This window comes from Zeus faber (genome assembly GCF_960531495.2).
Source record: "Zeus faber genome assembly, chromosome: 8".
In the NCBI taxonomy this organism is placed as follows: domain Eukaryota; kingdom Metazoa; phylum Chordata; class Actinopteri; order Zeiformes; family Zeidae; genus Zeus; species Zeus faber.
Window position 1 is genome coordinate 13,760,678 of NC_137195.1, and position 18,555 is coordinate 13,779,232.

At 43.8% G+C, this 18,555-nt stretch overlaps 1 protein-coding gene across 1 annotated transcript in view; it reads left to right on the forward strand.

Annotated features, from left to right (window-relative positions):
- myh14 (myosin, heavy chain 14, non-muscle) overlaps positions 1-18,555 on the forward strand; it is a gene marked incomplete at its 5' end in the record, with an annotated part of 30,993 nt that overhangs the window by 3,342 nt on the left and 9,096 nt on the right. The window contains 29 exons of the mRNA XM_080005405.1: positions 1,131-1,158; positions 1,701-1,815; positions 2,338-2,385; positions 2,764-2,775; positions 4,311-4,403; positions 4,526-4,589; positions 4,704-4,802; positions 4,921-5,064; positions 5,187-5,401; positions 5,604-5,756; positions 6,045-6,218; positions 6,355-6,528; positions 6,655-6,769; positions 7,202-7,270; positions 8,300-8,505; positions 9,663-9,784; positions 10,134-10,203; positions 11,221-11,381; positions 11,479-11,587; positions 12,463-12,594; positions 13,114-13,320; positions 13,912-14,049; positions 14,199-14,322; positions 14,770-14,941; positions 15,928-16,140; positions 16,950-17,094; positions 17,485-17,691; positions 18,129-18,233; positions 18,375-18,527. Of these exons, the coding sequence (XP_079861531.1) occupies positions 1,131-1,158; positions 1,701-1,815; positions 2,338-2,385; positions 2,764-2,775; positions 4,311-4,403; positions 4,526-4,589; positions 4,704-4,802; positions 4,921-5,064; positions 5,187-5,401; positions 5,604-5,756; positions 6,045-6,218; positions 6,355-6,528; positions 6,655-6,769; positions 7,202-7,270; positions 8,300-8,505; positions 9,663-9,784; positions 10,134-10,203; positions 11,221-11,381; positions 11,479-11,587; positions 12,463-12,594; positions 13,114-13,320; positions 13,912-14,049; positions 14,199-14,322; positions 14,770-14,941; positions 15,928-16,140; positions 16,950-17,094; positions 17,485-17,691; positions 18,129-18,233; positions 18,375-18,527 (3,767 nt within the window). The remainder of the gene's footprint in view (positions 1-1,130; positions 1,159-1,700; positions 1,816-2,337; positions 2,386-2,763; positions 2,776-4,310; positions 4,404-4,525; positions 4,590-4,703; positions 4,803-4,920; positions 5,065-5,186; positions 5,402-5,603; positions 5,757-6,044; positions 6,219-6,354; positions 6,529-6,654; positions 6,770-7,201; positions 7,271-8,299; positions 8,506-9,662; positions 9,785-10,133; positions 10,204-11,220; positions 11,382-11,478; positions 11,588-12,462; positions 12,595-13,113; positions 13,321-13,911; positions 14,050-14,198; positions 14,323-14,769; positions 14,942-15,927; positions 16,141-16,949; positions 17,095-17,484; positions 17,692-18,128; positions 18,234-18,374; positions 18,528-18,555) is intronic.

Here is an 18,555-nt window from a genome sequence, read left to right on the forward strand (position 1 = left end):
TGGGAATGCGTGTCTCAGTGGAAAACAGCGATGCGTAACATCCATTAGACCAAATGTTTGATATCTAAACTGTGGTTTTGGAGTTATGGTGATATTGGCGATCGGCCGAGGGGCTCTTGAGCAATGTTTTGGCCCTGGGCGTGACACGCCGATATCACAGATTAGGCGACAGGAATGATGGGTCTGTACTTCTCTCACTCTGCGTGTCTCAACCCTTTTTGTTTTTCTTTTTATCCTGTCTCTCTCTTTCTCCCTCCCTGCCGCCCTCTCTCTCTCTCTCTCTCTCTCTCTCTCTCTCTCTCTGTCTCTCGCTCTCTCTAGGTCTCTCTTCCCTTTTCTTTGGACTGTATAGGTGTGTTAGTGTGTAATAAGCGAACCTGTAGGACCGGTGTAAATTCTTTTTGGTTCCTGTGTTGTAACCTCACAAGTAAAATAAATGCCACGCACTATTTGAACACGCATTATGTTCACCATTGTAGTGGAGGTTTCCCTCGCAGCCAGACCTGTTGATCTGCTTCTATCAACATTACCATTTATTAACGGCCATAATCCCACAGGTCATTTGTCACCTTTGGGACAGTTGGAGCTATTCCCTTTTTAGCAATACACCCAAGTAAAACAAATTATTATTATAAATATTAATAAATAAATAAGAAATATATGTCTTTATAATATTTATATATTTATTTATTTGTTTGTTTGTTTTTTATATATACATATATATATATATATATATATATATATAGGGTTTTTATTATTTATGTAAATATGTGTTTTATGCTTTATATATTTATATAGTATATGTACTATATAATAGGAGGACAGTCTTTGTCGTTTTATGTACTTCATACATACATCCTGCATAACTGATGGTTTACTTTTTTAGATGCTGCTTCCTGTTCTTCTTTTTATGCCTACAATCTGTTAAAAAAAATCTAACTTTGTTATAACTTATTGTGCTCATCGTACTTTAATTCATTGTAAAACGCTAACCTGTAACTCAGGGAACTGACCAAGTCGTTTGACACTGCTCAAGCATAGTTGAACACAACGGCCTCAAATCCTGTTCACTCAATCCCACGTGAAAGATCACAAAGCCTATTAATTGTTGATCTGTTTCCCTTTCACAGACAGAGAAGATCAATCCATACTGTGCACGTGAGTAGCCCTGAGTGAAGAGTGTGTGTGTTGGTGTTCACTGTGAAATGTTTTGTGAGGAAAAACCTCAATGGGGCTGACTGGCTTTTCTGTGTGTGTGGTATTATCTGCCTGTCTTTGTCTCTGCCATCTGCCCCTCTGTCAGTGTGTCTTCCTGACGCTTTCTTCCTTTCATTGTGAGGGTTTCCAGTTTGGCTTCACCCTGAATCGGTCTCTCTCTCGTTTTTTGGGAGCAGGCTTCTGTTTTTAGATCTTTTACAACCCGGGGGTGTTTTCCCTCCTTCATTCTCCCTCTCAGACGGCATCCTGGACACCTGCTCTCCGTTTAGCCCCGTGGCCCAGCATGCGCTCTATATATTTCCCCCATCTGATCCAATGTTTGCTCTGTCCTTTGTTCACCTGTGTTCTCTGTTGTTAACGTGTGCATGTACACGTTTTAAAACCCGGACCACGCGCGCATGCATCACGGCCTTCAGTTTGGGATTCTTTTGTCGGTCGCGACTGTGTCACGGCCGTCTGCACCTTGTTTGTTTTGTCTCCAGAGGTGAGTCCGGAGCGGGGAAAACGGAGAACACCAAGAAAGTCATCCAGTATTTGGCTCATGTCGCCTCCTCCCACAAGACGGGGACTCTGGGAAGGAACAAGGAGTCTTCGCAGGTACGCTCCTCCCGCTCATAATGCCAGAACGATGGAGGGACGAGTGGAGGAGTGAACGGTGTGCGAGGGGAGACATTCAGACAGGGGAGGAGTTTGGGAGTTGATGTTCACGTCCATTCCCCGCGTCCAATCGCAGATGCCGCAAAATTTACGATTTCCAATCTCGCGACGTGACGCGGTCTAATCTGCCGTCATCGAATTTGCCCCACGCCGAGCGTGGTGACAGTTCTTCCGCCTTTCCTCAACTTTTTTCTGAACTGAGTTTTGATCTTTTCTCAAGGCCTTGAATCTGCTTCACACGGAGCAGGTTTTGCCTGGAGCCTCTGCTTTCTCCCCTTCTTTGAACTGGGTTTCTTAAGGCGTTTCCTCTGTTACATTTCTTATGAATGACCTTTTTTCTTCTTCTTCTTCTTCTTCTTCTTCTTCTTCTTCTTCTTCTTCTTCTTCTCTTTTCTGATCCCTTTCTTCTGTTACCGTTCTACTCCCTTCCTTCCTGCTCCTCTCTCCTCCCTCCCTGCTCAGATGGACGGCAGCCGGTCCTTACCGAGAGGCAGCAGTTTGGCCAACAGGGTGAGTGGGCCCGGTCGCTCTGTCCTCTCCTCCTTCCCCGTTCTTTCCTCTCCTCTCCTCCTCTATTCCGTCCATTCACTTACGTGATGATGCGACTGGTGACACTACCGATCCACCAGTAGCTTAACTTTTTAAATTCAAGTGTCAGCACTGATGTGGCTCCTAACAGCAAGCCAGCCCGGATCTGTATTCTGATTTGCACGTTCGTATTCCTTGTTTTTATTGTTATTGTTGTTGTTGTTGTTGTTGTTCATTTTCATGTTATTGCTGTTACTGTTTTATTTGTCTCATTTGTCTTTTTTGTTTGTTTATCTCATTTTTTTTTCATCTACCCCCTCCCCTCCCTCTCCTAAAACCTCTTTCTTTTCAATTTCTCAGAGTGTACAATATGTGAGTATGAAAATATCCAGACTTTTGTTCTAACTTTGGGCATATTCAAATGGAATCACAATGTTGGAACATTCTGATGTCACTATTGAAGGAATTGAGCTGATATTTCTCTCAAGGAAATGTAATACAGCATCTGCCTGCTCTGACAAGTGTATGCTATATCTCACTGTATATCCTATTGCTATTCTATATCTCACTGTATTCAGCTCTAGTGGGCCATCCGAATAAATCTGGGCTTCCTGGGTTTCTAGGTTTGCAACATTCTACTTCCATAACTACTTCACATAACAATAGATTATGTAATTTAGCGCTAGAGTACATTAATCAGTAGTACTCAAACCGTCCGCACATTATTACTACCATATTACCACCCCTCCACTTCCTCTATAATTGGTAAATGTTTATCTCTCTCTGTAGTTGGTAAATGTGAAATGAGACATTTACCCATACAATAGTAAGTATTAATGTGTGTAAGACACGAGTGGACAATTCCACATTCAGAAAGTCAAAGCTCTGCCATGTTTTTGCTCCACCCCTGCACTGAGCCAGTGGATTTAATTCATTAGTTCAACCCCTGGGTGGTGTGAATAGCAAATACCCAAAATACTGGGGGAAAACCTCTCAGATAGGCCTTCACATGCGTGCGCCGTGCACCGGTAGCCTGGTTGGCACTGAAGCCGGAGAGGTTTTTCTGGGTGTCTTGGCGTGGCTGTCAGCAGCCTGGTATGGGTTCGAAGGAGTGGACACACCTCAGTATGCGGTTGTGTTTTCAGGTGTCAGCACATTGTACACATTGTTTGCTGTGCGTGCTAGGCCACCGTTCAAACCCCTGTCCTTCTACTGTGTGTGTGCGTGTGTGTGTGTGTGTGTGTGTGTGTGTATGCGTGTGTGTCTGAGTCTGTGTGTCTGTGTGTTGTGCTTGGCTCCTAACGCTGCTTGGCTCGCATTCCTGGCCTGTGTCTGTAGCTACCTCCTGCATTTCACTCCCCTGAGCCGTCAGTTGCTGCTCTTCCTCCTGCTGCACAGCCAATGCGACAGCCACAGTCATGCAATCCAGCGAGCATCAGCTACTGTTAGGTTACAGTACAGCGTGGAGTTACCATCCTGTGCCGTATGCTCCAACCCCTAGCTCCATCCTGGGTGGAAGTGGACCGCTTTACATTGACTGCAGGGATTGGCTCTGTCGCAAAATCATTTTTGAAATTATAAATACTAATGAAGATGGGTTCCATTTATACTGCTGGCCCAATTAATACGATCCTCTTAAGCTTAGTGCACTTCACGGTGAGAACTATTCAGTCCTGGCTGTTGGATTGCTGTCCGGGGCGCTTCACCTTTTGTGTCACTGCTAAAGAGATTGTCGTATCTTCCAAATAAAAGCTGTGAAAACAAATCAGACCCAAACAATGGCCGTGCATTTTGGCATTACGGCCGCGTGGAAGTCCTCGGGCCCCCCGGGCTTCCATGTGTCTCTTGTTTGGACCGCCCTGTTCCCGGTGTCCTGAGGCTTATCCAGCGTCTCGTCTGTGTCCCAGGGTGAGCTGGAAAGACAGCTGCTGCAGGCGAACCCCATCTTGGAGGCCTTCGGCAATGCCAAGACTGTCAAGAATGACAACTCCTCCAGATTTGTAAGCTCAAAAAAAAAGCCATATGATTTCTATAGCCGTATTCTATCATAAGTTTGGGTGTCATAACGTGTTCCCTACACACGTCGGTATCTCACTGATTTGAATTAATCCTCTTCCTCCAGGGGAAATTCATTCGCATTAATTTTGATGTGGCCGGGTACATCGTTGGTGCTAACATCGAGACCTGTATCCTTTTACGTGGCGTCAAACTACTAGAACGATGTCAAGTGTGTATTTATACTGGACTTGCAAAGTGTCCTGTCTAATAACCACGTGGGAGGCCTTGACCTGCGGCCGTAGACCTCCTGGAGAAGTCGAGGGCCATCCGTCAGGCCAAAGATGAGAGAACATTCCACATCTTTTACCAGCTACTAACAGGGGCTTCTGACGCCACGAGGGGTGAGCGCAAAAGGAGAGAGATGGGACCGAGAAAATAATTACACGACAGGAAAATAGGGGAGATTGATCAAAGTTCTATCTTCTCTTCTTTCTCCTTACTCTCCTTCCCTCCCCTCAGCGGACCTGCTGTTGGGAAGTGCCGATGAATACCGCTTCCTGAGTAGAGGCTCCATCCCCGTCCCTGGTCAGAGTGAACCCGACAACTTCACCCAGACAATGGACTCCATGGCCATCATGGGCTTCAGCCCAGAGGAGTCAATATGTAAGAGAGGGAGTAATAGAGGGAGACTGGACATGCTGGAAGGATCACACCATGCTTGTCTTCTGTATTTGTTTTATCCCGGCCATGTTGTATTTCTTCCCCTTCGATCCGCCTAACCGTAGCCATGTTGAAGGTCATCTCGTCGGTCCTCCAGTTCGGGAACATTTCCTTCACAAAAGAGAAGAACCAGGACCAGGCTTCCATGCCCGATGACACCGCCGCCCAGAAACTGTGCCACCTGCTGGGCATAAGCGTGGTGGAGTTCACCCGGGCCATCCTCAACCCCAGGATCAAAGTGGGACGGGAATATGTCCAAAAATCACAGACCAAAGAGCAGGTGGGGGATTTTGCTGTACGTTCAGATGCATCTGTCTGTCTGTCTGTCTGTCTGTCTGTCTGTTGGTCAAACAATTGGACGGTGATTCAACCGGTGAGCCTAGCCATAAAGATGTCAGCCTGGCCGTGGATATAGATAGATAGATGTTCATATTCAGGGTTGTAAACCCCTCTCTCCCTCCCTCCCTCTCCCACTCTCCCAGGCTGATTTTGCAGTGGAAGCCTTGGCCAAGGCCACGTATGAGCGTCTGTTCCGGTGGCTGGTGCACAGGATCAACAGAGCGCTGGATCGCCGGCAGAGGCAGGGAGCCTCCTTCATCGGCATTCTGGATATCGCCGGCTTTGAGATCTTCCAGGTGGGTCGTGGCTCACGTTTGACACCCGGAGCACCTTTTAATGATCCACAAGATATTGTCATTTAATCTTTCGTAACATAGGTGACGAGGGCTTCCCCAACGTCCTCTGTACGTTGTATGAGTGGGTGTTTATGTATCTTCATCCACGTCCTTATTTTTGCTTTAGGGTTGGGGTGAGGGTTCATTCGCTTGTTTGGTTTTCATTACCCGGCTCGATGAATGACCCACCTTTTCTTTTATTTTTCCCCACCATTCTCTCCTCTCCTCCTCCCCCTCCGTTCATTCCAGCTGAACTCGTTTGAGCAGCTGTGCATCAACTACACCAACGAGAAGCTTCAGCAGCTCTTCAACCACACCATGTTCATCCTGGAGCAGGAGGAGTACCAGAGGGAGGGCATTGAGTGGAACTTCATCGACTTTGGCCTCGACCTGCAGCCCTGCATCGACCTGATTGAGAGACCGGTACCGATGCAGTCACTACAGCTAGCCAGCTCAACTAGGGAAGGGAAATAGCCCTTCACCGAAATCCTGTCCTCCATGTCCGTGCACATACATGATCAGAAAAAGCGCATTCAACTCTTCCTCTGCTGCCCTTCAGGCCCACCCGCCAGGCGTCCTGGCCCTGTTGGATGAGGAGTGCTGGTTCCCACGGGCGACCGACCGGTCCTTCGTGGACAAGCTCTCCGCCGAGCAGGGCAGCCATCCCAAATTCTTCAAACCTCGGCAGCCACGGCAGGAGGCCGACTTCGCCATCATTCACTATGCCGGAAAGGTAGACATCTTAGATCTAGGCTACGACCGCTTATAAAGGACGAGACTTGGAGATGTTTTTATCACAGGGCGGCAGGTTGTGTGTCTGCGTCTTACTCCACCCCTCCACCCCTCTTACCTCTCTCAGGTGGATTATAAGGCGGATGACTGGCTGGTGAAGAACATGGATCCCTTAAACGATAACGTGGCTTCTCTCCTCCACCAGTCGTCCGACCACTTCATCTCCGAGCTTTGGAGAGAAGGTAAGGAAGATCTTCCAGAACCTGAAAATGTGCCTCGTTCTTTATTTGAAGTATATACCGTGAGCCTATTATGTATTTCCACATAACATTTTTTTTAATACTCCTTATTCATTTTAATCCGTCTCACAATAATTACTGACATTTGCCGTTTCACATAACTCCTTATTAATGTCCTGTTTTTTTGTTTGTCTTTTCTATAATTGAACTTTTTCTTCCTTGGTCCCCTCTACTTGCTACCTGCTCATCTATCTTGGTTTTTCTGTCCTTTCTTGTCCTCTCCTCTGTTCACTTTCTCTTGTCTGTTCCTCTTCCTCTCCTCCCGTTTTTCGTCTGGTTTTCCGCTGGCTTTGGCCCTTCGCTCTCCTCTCCTCTTCTCTCCTCTCCTCTCCTCTCCTCTCTCTTCCTGTGCATCCTTCCCTTTTCCTGCTTCAGATATTCAGACTCTTCCTCGTGTTTACTTCTTTGACTCCTATGCCACACTGCAGGCTAATGGCTCAGACAGTAGGTTTTTTTTTCTTCCTCCTTCGTGTGTCGGTTGCATTCCTTCATCCCTCCCACTCCTCCCTCCCTCCCTCCTTTGTTCTTTGTGTCTGGAAAGTCGTTAGATAGCACTAGTGCTGGTTGAAGGACCGGAACGGTGTCAAATTATAGTTTCACCCCTGACCGTTTTCCTGATGAGGGACATTTTCGATTTTTAAAATTGTAACAATATGGTGAGAAAACAAGTTGGTTAGTAAGTTTAATTTTGCTGTACTTTGGATTTGTTAATTCCATGTTAAAGCAACGTCGCTTCCGTCTTTTTTAAATTGAATTAAATCAAATGGAAAATCTAAAAATGTGAGCTATCGTCAAGAAAATGGTCAGCGGTGATGTAAAATGTGTCTCAATTTGGCACTGGTATGGGCCTTTAATGCTCCAGTTTCTTATAGACAATCTATGGCTAGATGAGCATATTCCAACTGGTTTTGCTGTGCTCTTTGTCTCGTTTTTGAGTTTGTGTGTTCAGTAGTTAGTATTTGTGCTGTAGTCATATTGTTAGATACCGATTTGTGTTTGACCTTTTTAATTCTTCACTGTTCGAGCTTTAAGTGAAAGTGTGTGTGTTAGTGATCTAGCTCTTTATCATTGCTTACCGTACATACAACTGATTGTAACTGTACACTGTACCTGATTGACCTCATAACACATGATCAGTAGTACGCAATGTGCAGGATTCCCTATTAGTTGTGCCATGATACAGTATGGTGCAAAATGTAGCTTTTTACAGAATTTTAACGGAATTATCACTGGTAGAAATCATATGATCACATATAAAGCTCTAAACTCAATTTCTACCATCCATCACATCATACTGTACATGGCTTCCACTCAAACTCAACACCTCAGAAGAAGTCTAGCTGCTACAGCTCTTTTCTTCCCAAATAGACAAATCTGTGCTTTTGTAAGATAGGTGTGCGTGTGTGTGTGTGTGTGTGTGTGTGTGTGTGTGTGTGTGTGTGTGTGTGTGTGTGTGTGTGTGTGTGTGTCCAGTGGAGAGGATTGTGGGTTTGGACCAGGTGTCGTCCGGGGAGAACAGCGGCCCGGTTACATTTGGGGCAGCGGGACTGAAGACCAAGAAGGGGATGTTCCGGACGGTGGGTCAGCTCTATAAGGAGTCTCTGACCAAGCTGATGGCCACGCTGAGGAACACCAACCCCAACTTCCTGCGTTGCATCATCCCCAACCACGAGAAGAGGGTGAGGGCTGGAAGAGATTAACTTAAAAAAAAGGGGTTCGCTATTTTTCCGGCCTTAGTAAAATGGAGGTTCCCATCATTTATAACAGTTAATAAACTCACTCAACGCTTTACTATTGAGACACGTACCACTCTGCTGCAGCTTCTCACTGTGTTTAAATGCACTCCAATGGGGCAAACGTCTAGACCTTAAAAAAAACATGAAACCTCTTTTTGACAATAAGGAAACTCATCATGGTCACACATGTCTCAATGTATTTTATTAAAAAAAAAAAAAAAATTTACTACTTTTTGCAATTGTCCCAAACCGTTTGTAAACCCTTCCCTGTTTGGGGCGTGGTGAAGTGACACAACTTCCTGTTTCCAGTCTCTGTAGACTAGAGTGCGGATGTAGTCAAAAGAGCTGATCTAAGCACACTGAGAAGTTGCAGCAGGGTGGTCGGGGTTTCATGACTACTGATTTTACCAGTCGCCAAGTTTTTCATAACTAGTCGACTAGTCAGCGTTTACCTATTATGTAAGAAAGCGGCAGAGAGAGGAGTTCTTAGTAACAAAGAAAACTGTATTTTGTAAATTTGGTTAATTAGGGGAATTTTTGAATACTACATAGCTGAATGAGGATATAAATGTTAATACCTATTTAAATGATATGATCCCGACAACTCCACTTCAACTCACCTGCACGTGCTGCTGCACTCCACCTTCCTCCTCCTCCAGGCGGAGCGAGGAAATTTAATATTTTAATACAATAATTATTGTAAATCTGGTGACGTTGACAAAAATGATGTCCTCAACTAGTTGACTGCTACCAACAGTGCCAACTAGTGGTTATAGTAGTTGAATCGTCAAGTAGTTGACTAGCTGGTGAAACCCCTACAGGGGTGTAAGTTTTGCAATATTAAAGCGTTCAGTGAGGTTGTGCCATAAAATGTTATAAATGATGAGAATCAAGATTTTAATGAGGCCTGTGTTGAAAAATTACAAACCAATCTTTTAAGTCAATAAAAAGTTATTCACTTTCGTACAACCCACTATTTTTTATCCTTCTTTTCCTCTTCTCTCACTTCAATTCACATTTTTCCCAACTGTTCGCTTTCCCCATTTTTTTGTCTTCCCTTCTTACTTTTCCAATTTCCCTCTCTTTCCTCCCGCCCTCAGGCTGGTAAACTGTCCCCTCACCTTGTTCTGGACCAGCTGAGGTGTAACGGAGTTCTGGAAGGGATCCGTATCTGCAGACAGGGCTTCCCCAACCGCATCCCCTTCCAGGAGTTCAGACAGAGGTAGGACCCCTGTGTGTGTGTGTGTGTGTGTGTGTGTGTGTGTGTGTGTGTGTGTGTGTGTGTGTGTGTGTGTGTGTGTGTGTGTGTGTGTGTGTGTGTGTGTGTGTGTGTGTGTGTGTGTGTGTGTGTGTGAGTGTATGTGGGCGTGGGCATGGGCATGGGGGTGCTGGTGCGGGTGTGTGTGTTGTTCTCTACCTTCAACTTAATGTAGAATATAGCACACACCCAAGCCCTGATTGGGCCACCTTTCATAACAACCTGTCACTTACACACACACACACACACACACACACACACACACACGCACACACACACACACACACACACACTGTGTCTTTTCCGCTTCCAGATACGAGATTCTGACTCCCAACGCCATTCCTCGCACCTTCATGGATGGAAAACAAGCATCGGAGCTCATGGTGAGCGTCCTTCACTTTGCTCTGTTTGTTATTTATCTACAGAGGTGGAAGTACACTGCATTTAGAATGCGGTGCTCAAAGGGTGGGCCCCGCCCAAAATTGGGTCGCAGGGTCCATTTCAAGTGGACCTCGGGCGTATACAGTAGTACATCCACTTTATCACCCGTTATTTTCCTGTTATCATCATTAGGGCGTCTTTTCCATTTTATTGTTGACCGGATTAGTTGATGTGTTTTGGAAGCTCAGGATAAGAGTTGCTGTTGTTTCAATGGGTTTTTATTTAATTTAAAAAAAAAAAGTTTTCCCTTATAGCACTTGCCTTCATCATACGTTTGTTTTTTTCTATTTTTCACATGGATTAAAGTATCACTGGACTTCTCATTCTAATTTGAATGACAGTCATTGTGACTTGATGACTCAGGACAAATGTGGATGCTGAGGGGAAACCTATTTTGAAATGTGCTTTTTGTCTTATCTCAACTAATCGGACCAGTTTATGCTCATCACTCAAAATAAGTCTTTCTCTGCGTCAACTTATTGTGTTGGGTTTCACTGCTATAGTGTGGGAAGCGGATACTAAGTTAAATGGAATTTAAGTATTAAAAGATAAAAACTCTGCTTTATTTTAGAGGTTATGTTTCGAGGGAAGGATAAGAGGTGGTGCAAAAGTAAAAAGTACTTTGCTCTCCGAGTGCATTTGGTGTACTGTAATAGTAACAGCCACAACTTATTTGTTGACTATAGCTTAATTGTTGAATCCACATTGGTTTGCTTCTTAATTTGATCTCTGTAAATAAGTGATATTTTGATACTTGAATATTTTTGGAGTGATTTTATTCCACGACGGTGCTTTCATGTTTTTGTTCGTCAAAACCTTTGTACAATATTCGGCGCTGCTACTCGAGTGCAAATCCTTCCACATCTTTTCACTTCCAGTGACAGTATTTACAGTCGATAGCGGCGCACCGTTTTTTGATTGTCATTTCTCCTTTTCCGTCCTTTTCTCTCCCCCTCCAGATCAGTGCGTTGGAGCTGGACCGGAACCTGTTCCGCGTGGGACAGAGTAAGGTTTTCTTCCGAGCCGGAGTCCTGGCTCACCTGGAGGAGGAGAGGGACCTGAAGATCACCGACACCATCATCCGCTTCCAGAGCGCCGCCCGAGGATACCTGGCACGCAAGTAGGGACGTCTCGTTATTCTGGAGCAAAAAGAAAACCCTTTTAAATGTACGATGGTGTCTTATATAAACGTGTATGTAAACTGTGTCGTTGTCCAGGGCCTATTTAAAGAAGCAGCAGCAGCTCAGCGCCATGAGGGTGATGCAGAGGAACTGTGCCGCCTACCTCAAACTCAGGAACTGGCAGTGGTGGAGGCTCTTCACCAAGGTACTGCTTATAGGAAACTTATAGAAAATGTATGTTGAAAAAGACTAAACTATTTATATTGATACCTGGTTCATTTGTAAGGAAAATCAATTTATTTCATAAAGTCTGATGAAGTACCAGACAGGAGAAGAGCAACTCACTGTGTGAGAGTAATACAATAAAACCCAGGCTTTTTTATTTTTATTTTATTTTTAATTAGCAAACAAATATAAAGTCTGTTCATAGTCTGTTCATATTACATTATAAATGAACATTGTAACATTGAAAGAAGACACACTGGAGTCTTTAAAGACACCATTCACAATATTGATCTCTTTTTGAACAAACTCATTTATATTGATAAGTGGTTTAGTTCTGGGTTTTTTTATCAGAGACTGTAGAGACTTAACAATTAGTTTATCTTAACAACTATTTAACATATTATTTTCACGACTTGTTAAGCACAATGTTTCATTCCTACATTCGCTATCAGTATTTTATTGTATATTGACATTATATTTACAGTATATTTCTTGTAAATTTTATTTTATGTATATTCATTTTATGCATTTTTGTATTTATTATAGTTATAGTGTTGCACGGGTGGAGGGGGGCATGCAGAAAACACCTTTCACTGCCGTTTCAAACGTGTTGGTGCGCACTGAACTCTAATGTCAGTGATTAAAGTTCAAAGTGAATTTCTTTCCGAAGCTTTGATGAAAATCAGAACAAAGAAAAGAATTTCAAGGTCATAGAAAAACAGTTTTGGGCAAAAAAGAGAAATGAACATACAAATAAAAATTCCAACCAAACTAACAAAAACAAAGACAACAAGCTTGATCTTGTATATTGGGGGACCCTCCGCATTGACCTCCGACCTTTGACCCCCCCTCCAGGTGAAGCCCCTGCTCCAGGTGACCCGGCAGGACGAGGAGATCCAGGCCCGGGATGCAGAGGTCCAGAAGGCCAAGGACAAACTGACACGGGTGGAGGTGGAATACACCGAGCTCGACCGGAAACACACACAGGTACAGACACACACACACACACACCAGATACACACACACACACACACACACACACACACACACCGTTGTGGGATTATACTGTATTGTTTGTACTGATTGTTTATGTTTAGGTTTATTTTATTGTGCTTTGTTAATTTCTAGGTTTTTAGGTGTGTGTGTTTATTTGGCTAACATTTGGTTTATTGTATAAAGTATTTGACACACCAAAGTATTTTAGGTTTGCTTTTCTGTTTTATTGTTGGGTTTATTTATATTGCTAGTTGCTAATTGTTAAGTTAATTGTATATAGAAAAATATTTTTTTCCTCTTTCTTGTTTATTTCTTAGGTTTATTTAATTGTTTTGTTTTGATTGCTATTTGATTGCTATGCTTATATTTATTGTTAATCATCACCTTATTGTTGATTTTTTATTGTTCATTGTTTTTATCATCAAATTATTTTATATTTCCAAAATTTCTATCTACCTACAATCACTATTTCACTAATATGTCCTTATATATATCCATCTGTGGTCCCAGCTTCTGGAGGAGAAGGCGGTGCTGGCCGACCAGCTGCAGGCGGAGGCAGAGCTGTTTGCGGAGGCAGAGGAGATGCGTGCGCGGCTGGCCAGCAGGAAGCAGGAGCTGGAGGAGGTGCTGGGGGAGCTGGAGAGCCGCCTGGAGGAGGAGGAGGAGCGGGGAGCGCAGCTGACCAACGAGAAGAAGAGGGTGCAGCAGCATGTGCAGGTGTGCAGAAGTGGAGGGGATCTGGGATCAATTTCAATAAATACATATATAGAGGACTTACATTTCTGGCCAATATGTCCTCAGGGATTGACGGACAGATGATAAAAATATCAAATGATAAATTATCATTTGGCCATATCTAATTTCACTGCTTGTACGATGGGAACGTACAGCTATTGATATATACTATAATAACATGGGAGATCATAATGTTATTTTTTGGATTGAAAACAATTTGAAAAGCAAAATATTTATTAAAGCCTATATATATATATATATATATATATCTAAAGAACAGGTTTTTTTTAGGAGTAGCTGTAGGCTATATATATATATATATATATATATATATATATATATATATATATATATATATATATATATATATATATATATATATATATATATATATAGCCTACAGCTACTCCTAAAAAAAACCTGTTCTTTAGACGTGTGTGCTGCTAAAGGCATATACATAAAAAAAATGCTTTTATGCTTTTATGCTTTTATATAAGAAAGTTTATTTAAGTTGATTTATGTTACTTTTTTTTCTTGCTCACATACATCTTCCCTCTCTCCCCTCTCTCTCAGGACCTGGAGGAGCAGCTGGAGGAGGAAGAGGGCGCCAGACAGCGCCTCCTGCTGGAAAAGGTTACCCTGGAAACCAAAGGGAAGAGTCTGGAGACAGAAATGCTGGGCGCCGTCGAGCAGAGAGACCGGCTCAGCAAGGTGTGTGTGTGTGTGTGTGTGTGTGTGTGTGTGTGTGTGTGTGTGTGTGTGTGTGTGTGTGTGTGTGTGTGTGTGTGTGTGTGTGTGTGTGTGTGTGTGTGTGTGTGTGTGTTATTTTGGCTGACCCTTCCACCTTTTCCTCAATCCAGGAGAAGAAGCAGCTGGAGGAGCGGCTGAGCGAGGTGAGCGACCAGTTGACTGAGGAAGAGGAGAAGACGAAGAGCCTGAACAAGCTGAAGAACAAGCAGGAGGCAGTTATCGCCGACCTGGAGGGTAAAGAAGTTAATTGAACTAACTTAATATACATGTAATTAACTTCATATAACCAAGTAGCTAACTAATTAACTAACGGACTTACGGGTAATATAACTGACTAACTGAATAACTAACTTTTCAGCTAATTTGCTGATTCAACTAACTTATTCAACCAACTAACTATCCCTCCTAATATGACTAACCAACGTTAGGAGCTGCAGCCCCCGGTCCCAGGCTGAGGTTCCCCCCACCTACTCCCTCCCTCCTGGCTGCAGCTCCATCTTGAAAATTGAATTTTTTTTCATATATATTTATACATTTTTCAGTTTACACTTTGCTCCTCTTACACCCACCACCCACAGCGGTTGGTAGGTGGATAGGAGGTAGGTGGTAGGACAGGAGTGAACTTTTCCTAAATCCTGGACTAAAAGCAGCACTTCTGTCTGACTTGACCCTTGCGCACAGAGCGTCTGAAGCGCGGGGAGCAGGGCCGTCTGGAGCAGGAGAAGTGGAAGAGGAGGATGGAGAGTGAGTCGGTGGAGGCCCAGGAGCAGCTGTCCGACCTGGGGATGCTGGTGGCCGAGCTGAGGGGAAGCCTGGCCCAGAAGGAGAAGGAGATCACCACGCTGCAGGGCAGGTGGGAGGCAGCGATTCGCATCGAGTCGGAACCACCGTAACGCTTCAGCAGCGCTTACTGTTTCCGAGTTCTCCTCCTTTGCGTATCCTCTCAACCATGACGAATGAAAACAATGCAACATTAATTAGCGGTGACAAGAAGTAGGCTACTCTACTGGGGGCTACAAACGCCCTGACAGAAAATTGCTTGTGGAAGTGAAAGGACCAGATTGCGGTTTATACTTACGTTAAAGTATGTCAGTACTTGCCCTAAACTTAAGAGTAAAAGTACTGGTCATATCCAGTGTCCTGATATACTGTATATAAGCCATAAAGTGCTACTGCAGCTTATTCCCTGCAGATGAGTGGTCAGACAGATGACAATTTACAAAAAAATACAATGTGGTGTCATATAAATTTGGACCCAGTTAGTCATTGATTAGCAATCCTAAATCAGCAATTTGATAGATCCAGTCCCTAATTTTTATAAACTATACAGTGTGTGTGTCTGTGCACTCACTAAAAAGTGTGTGTGTGTGTGTGTGTGTGTGTGTGTGTGTGTGTGTGTGTGTGTGTGTGTGTGTGTGTGTGTGTGTGTGTGTGTGTGTGTGTGTGTGTGTGTGTGTGTGTGTGTGTGTGTGTGTGTGTGTGTATATATATATATATATATATATATATAAACCTTGTCATATCTATAATTAAAAATGTCTGAACTTGTTTGGACAAGATCTTCTTCTTCTTCTTCTTCTTCCTGTGGCTGCTCCCATTAGGGGTCGCCACAGCAGGTCATCTGCCTCCAATACCTTCTGTTCTGCGCTTCTTCCTCCCTTACACCAACCGCCTGCATGTCCTCCCTCAACACATCCATAAACCTTCTCTTTCGCCTTTCTCTTAATGTATTGAGCCCTCTTTAGTTAACTCCCAGAGGAGCTATCAATGGATTTACTTTTTGAGTGAGTATTTACTCATCCCTCTCCCTCTCCCTCTCTCTCTCTCTCTCCCCTTCAGGCTGGAGGAGGAGGGGGCCCGTCGAGCCGAGGCCCAGCGAGCTCTGAGGGAGGCCGCGTCTCAGGTGTCGGAGCTGAAGGAGGAGGTGGAGAACGAGCGAGGGATGCGGGAACGGGCAGAGAAGCAGAGGAGGGACCTCGGGGAGGAGCTGGAGGCTCTGAGGACGGAGCTGGAGGACACGTTGGACACCACCGCCACCCAGCAGGAGCTCAGGTGAGGCCACTGGGATATTTAATATATCCATATTTATTTGTTTGTGTGTTTGTTTGTTTGCTAGCTAAATATATTTGATATATATATAATATATATATATTATATTATATATATTTATTTATATATCAATTGCACACTGCCCTTCAAAATCAATCCTAAATAAAAAATAAATAAATAAAAAATAATAAAATAAGCAAATAAATGTATTATAAATAAAATACTAATAATAAATATAAAAAATATTTCATTTATATATATATAATTATTTATTATTATTTTTTTTCTTCTTAGTTTTCATTAAGGACTGATTTTAAAGGGCATTGAGCAACTGATCGGCAACCATCTTTTCGGTGGTATTATCCCTGGCCAGAGGTGATTGTTATCTTAAAACAGCAAGAATTCAACTACTTCTGACCACAGATTGAAATAGGTTAGTTAGTAAAAAAAATGAAAAATAGAAGAAAGATAGAGAGGGACATGAGTGGAAAACAATATGGAGCAAAGCCTACAGAGCTAGTTATAACTGACAACTTGAATGGCATCAAATATGTCCACACCCTAATGGGGCGGTTGATTTGGGCTGTTAAACTCATCTGATCAGTCCCGTGTTCCCTATGTAACGTGGATAAAAACCTTAATTTTCTCACGAGTGTCAGTCAAACCTTAATTTCCGCGTTCCCACCTGAGTCAGAAATAGCATCGGGGAATAGTGTGGTGTGGCTGCCGTGTCCTCGTCGCCATTGCTCACTCTGTTATCCACCTCCGCCTCCACCCTTCATCCTCCTCTCACCCTTCCCACCCCTCCGCAGGTCCCGTCGGGAGGCGGAGCTCAGCGACCTCCAGCGCTGCGTGGAGGAGGAGACGCGGAGGCACGAGACCCAGCTGTCCGAGCTGCGCATCAAGCACAGCGCCGCCATCGACAACCTGCAGGAGCAACTGGACAACAGCAAGAGAGTGAGAGAGACACTTATACACTTCTATATACAGAAATAGAAAAAAATGGCAATATGCAATAAACGTAAGAATTTGCTAAAATACATACATTTGTGCCAGTATACTACAAACCTAAATATGAGCGAATGAACCCTTACAGTAACAGTAGTGAAAAAGTGCCATACAGTTATACAGTCAGAAGTTTACAAAAATGTTTAAACGATCAACAAATTTAACAAAGAACAGTGTTTAACATGCCCCGTGTGTGTGTGTGTGTGTGTGTGTGTGTGTGTGTGTGTGTGTGTGTGTGTGTGTGTGTGTGTGTGTGTGTGTACAGTACAAGAATAATATTAATACAAATATCCAGTGATGTTGATGTTGTGGATCCCCCCCCTCCCCACCACCCACCAGGCTCGTCAGTCCCTGGAGAAGGCCAAGGTGGTGCAGGAGGAGGAGAGGCTCAACCTGACGTCGGAGCTGACGGCCCTGCAGGGGGGCCGCATGGAGAGCGAGAGGGGCCGCAAGAGGGCCGAGGGCCAACTGATGGAGCTCAGTGCACGGCTCAACCAGGCCGAGCGAGAGAGGGAGGAGAGAGAGGAGAGGCTGCACAAGCTGCAGGTATATACAGTGTACAGTATATATGTATATAGTGGTGAACAGGTATACTGTATTGTGTGCTGTTATTGGTTTGTTTATTGTTTTGTGTGAAATTTATCTGACTTCTATGCAGTTTATTCATTTTGATACTGTCATGTACTATATATTGTATATTGCCAGATTTTTATTGTTTATTGTTCACTTTTAGGTTTATCAAATATTTCTATATATATTTTTTTTTTATTCTTATCATATTATTTCCTATCTATCTATCTATCTATCTATCTATCTATCTATCTATAACTACATTAGCAATGAGGTTCTTTGTCTTGTATTTCTGATTTCTTTTTTTTTTTTTTTTTTACAAACAAAGTGGACCGAATTTGTTAACTCTCTTTCCATCCTCTCTGTCTCTCTCTCTCTCTCTCTCTCTCTTTCTCTCTCTCGCTCCGTCTCAGAGTGAGATTGAGTCTCTCTCCAGCACTATGTCGTCCGCCGACTCCAAATCACTCCGTCTCTCCAAGGAGGTCAGCAGCCTGGAGAGCCAGCTGCACGACGCACAGGTACACAGACACACACACACACACACACACACACACACACACACACACACCCACAAACACAACCTGGACCACTATCTGCTTCACTGTTTCCCCTCATATTATTATTATTATCATTATTATTATTTTCTCTTTTTTTTCCAGGAGCTGCTTCAGGAGGAGACTCGTCAGAAGATGGCCCTGAGTTCCAGAGTTCGGGCCCTGGAGGAGGAGAGGAACGGACTGATGGAGAGAATGGAGGAGGAGGAGGAAAGAGCCAAAGAGCTGAGTCGGCAGATCCAGACTCACACGCAGCAGGTACAGAGGAAATAGAAGATCTAAACAA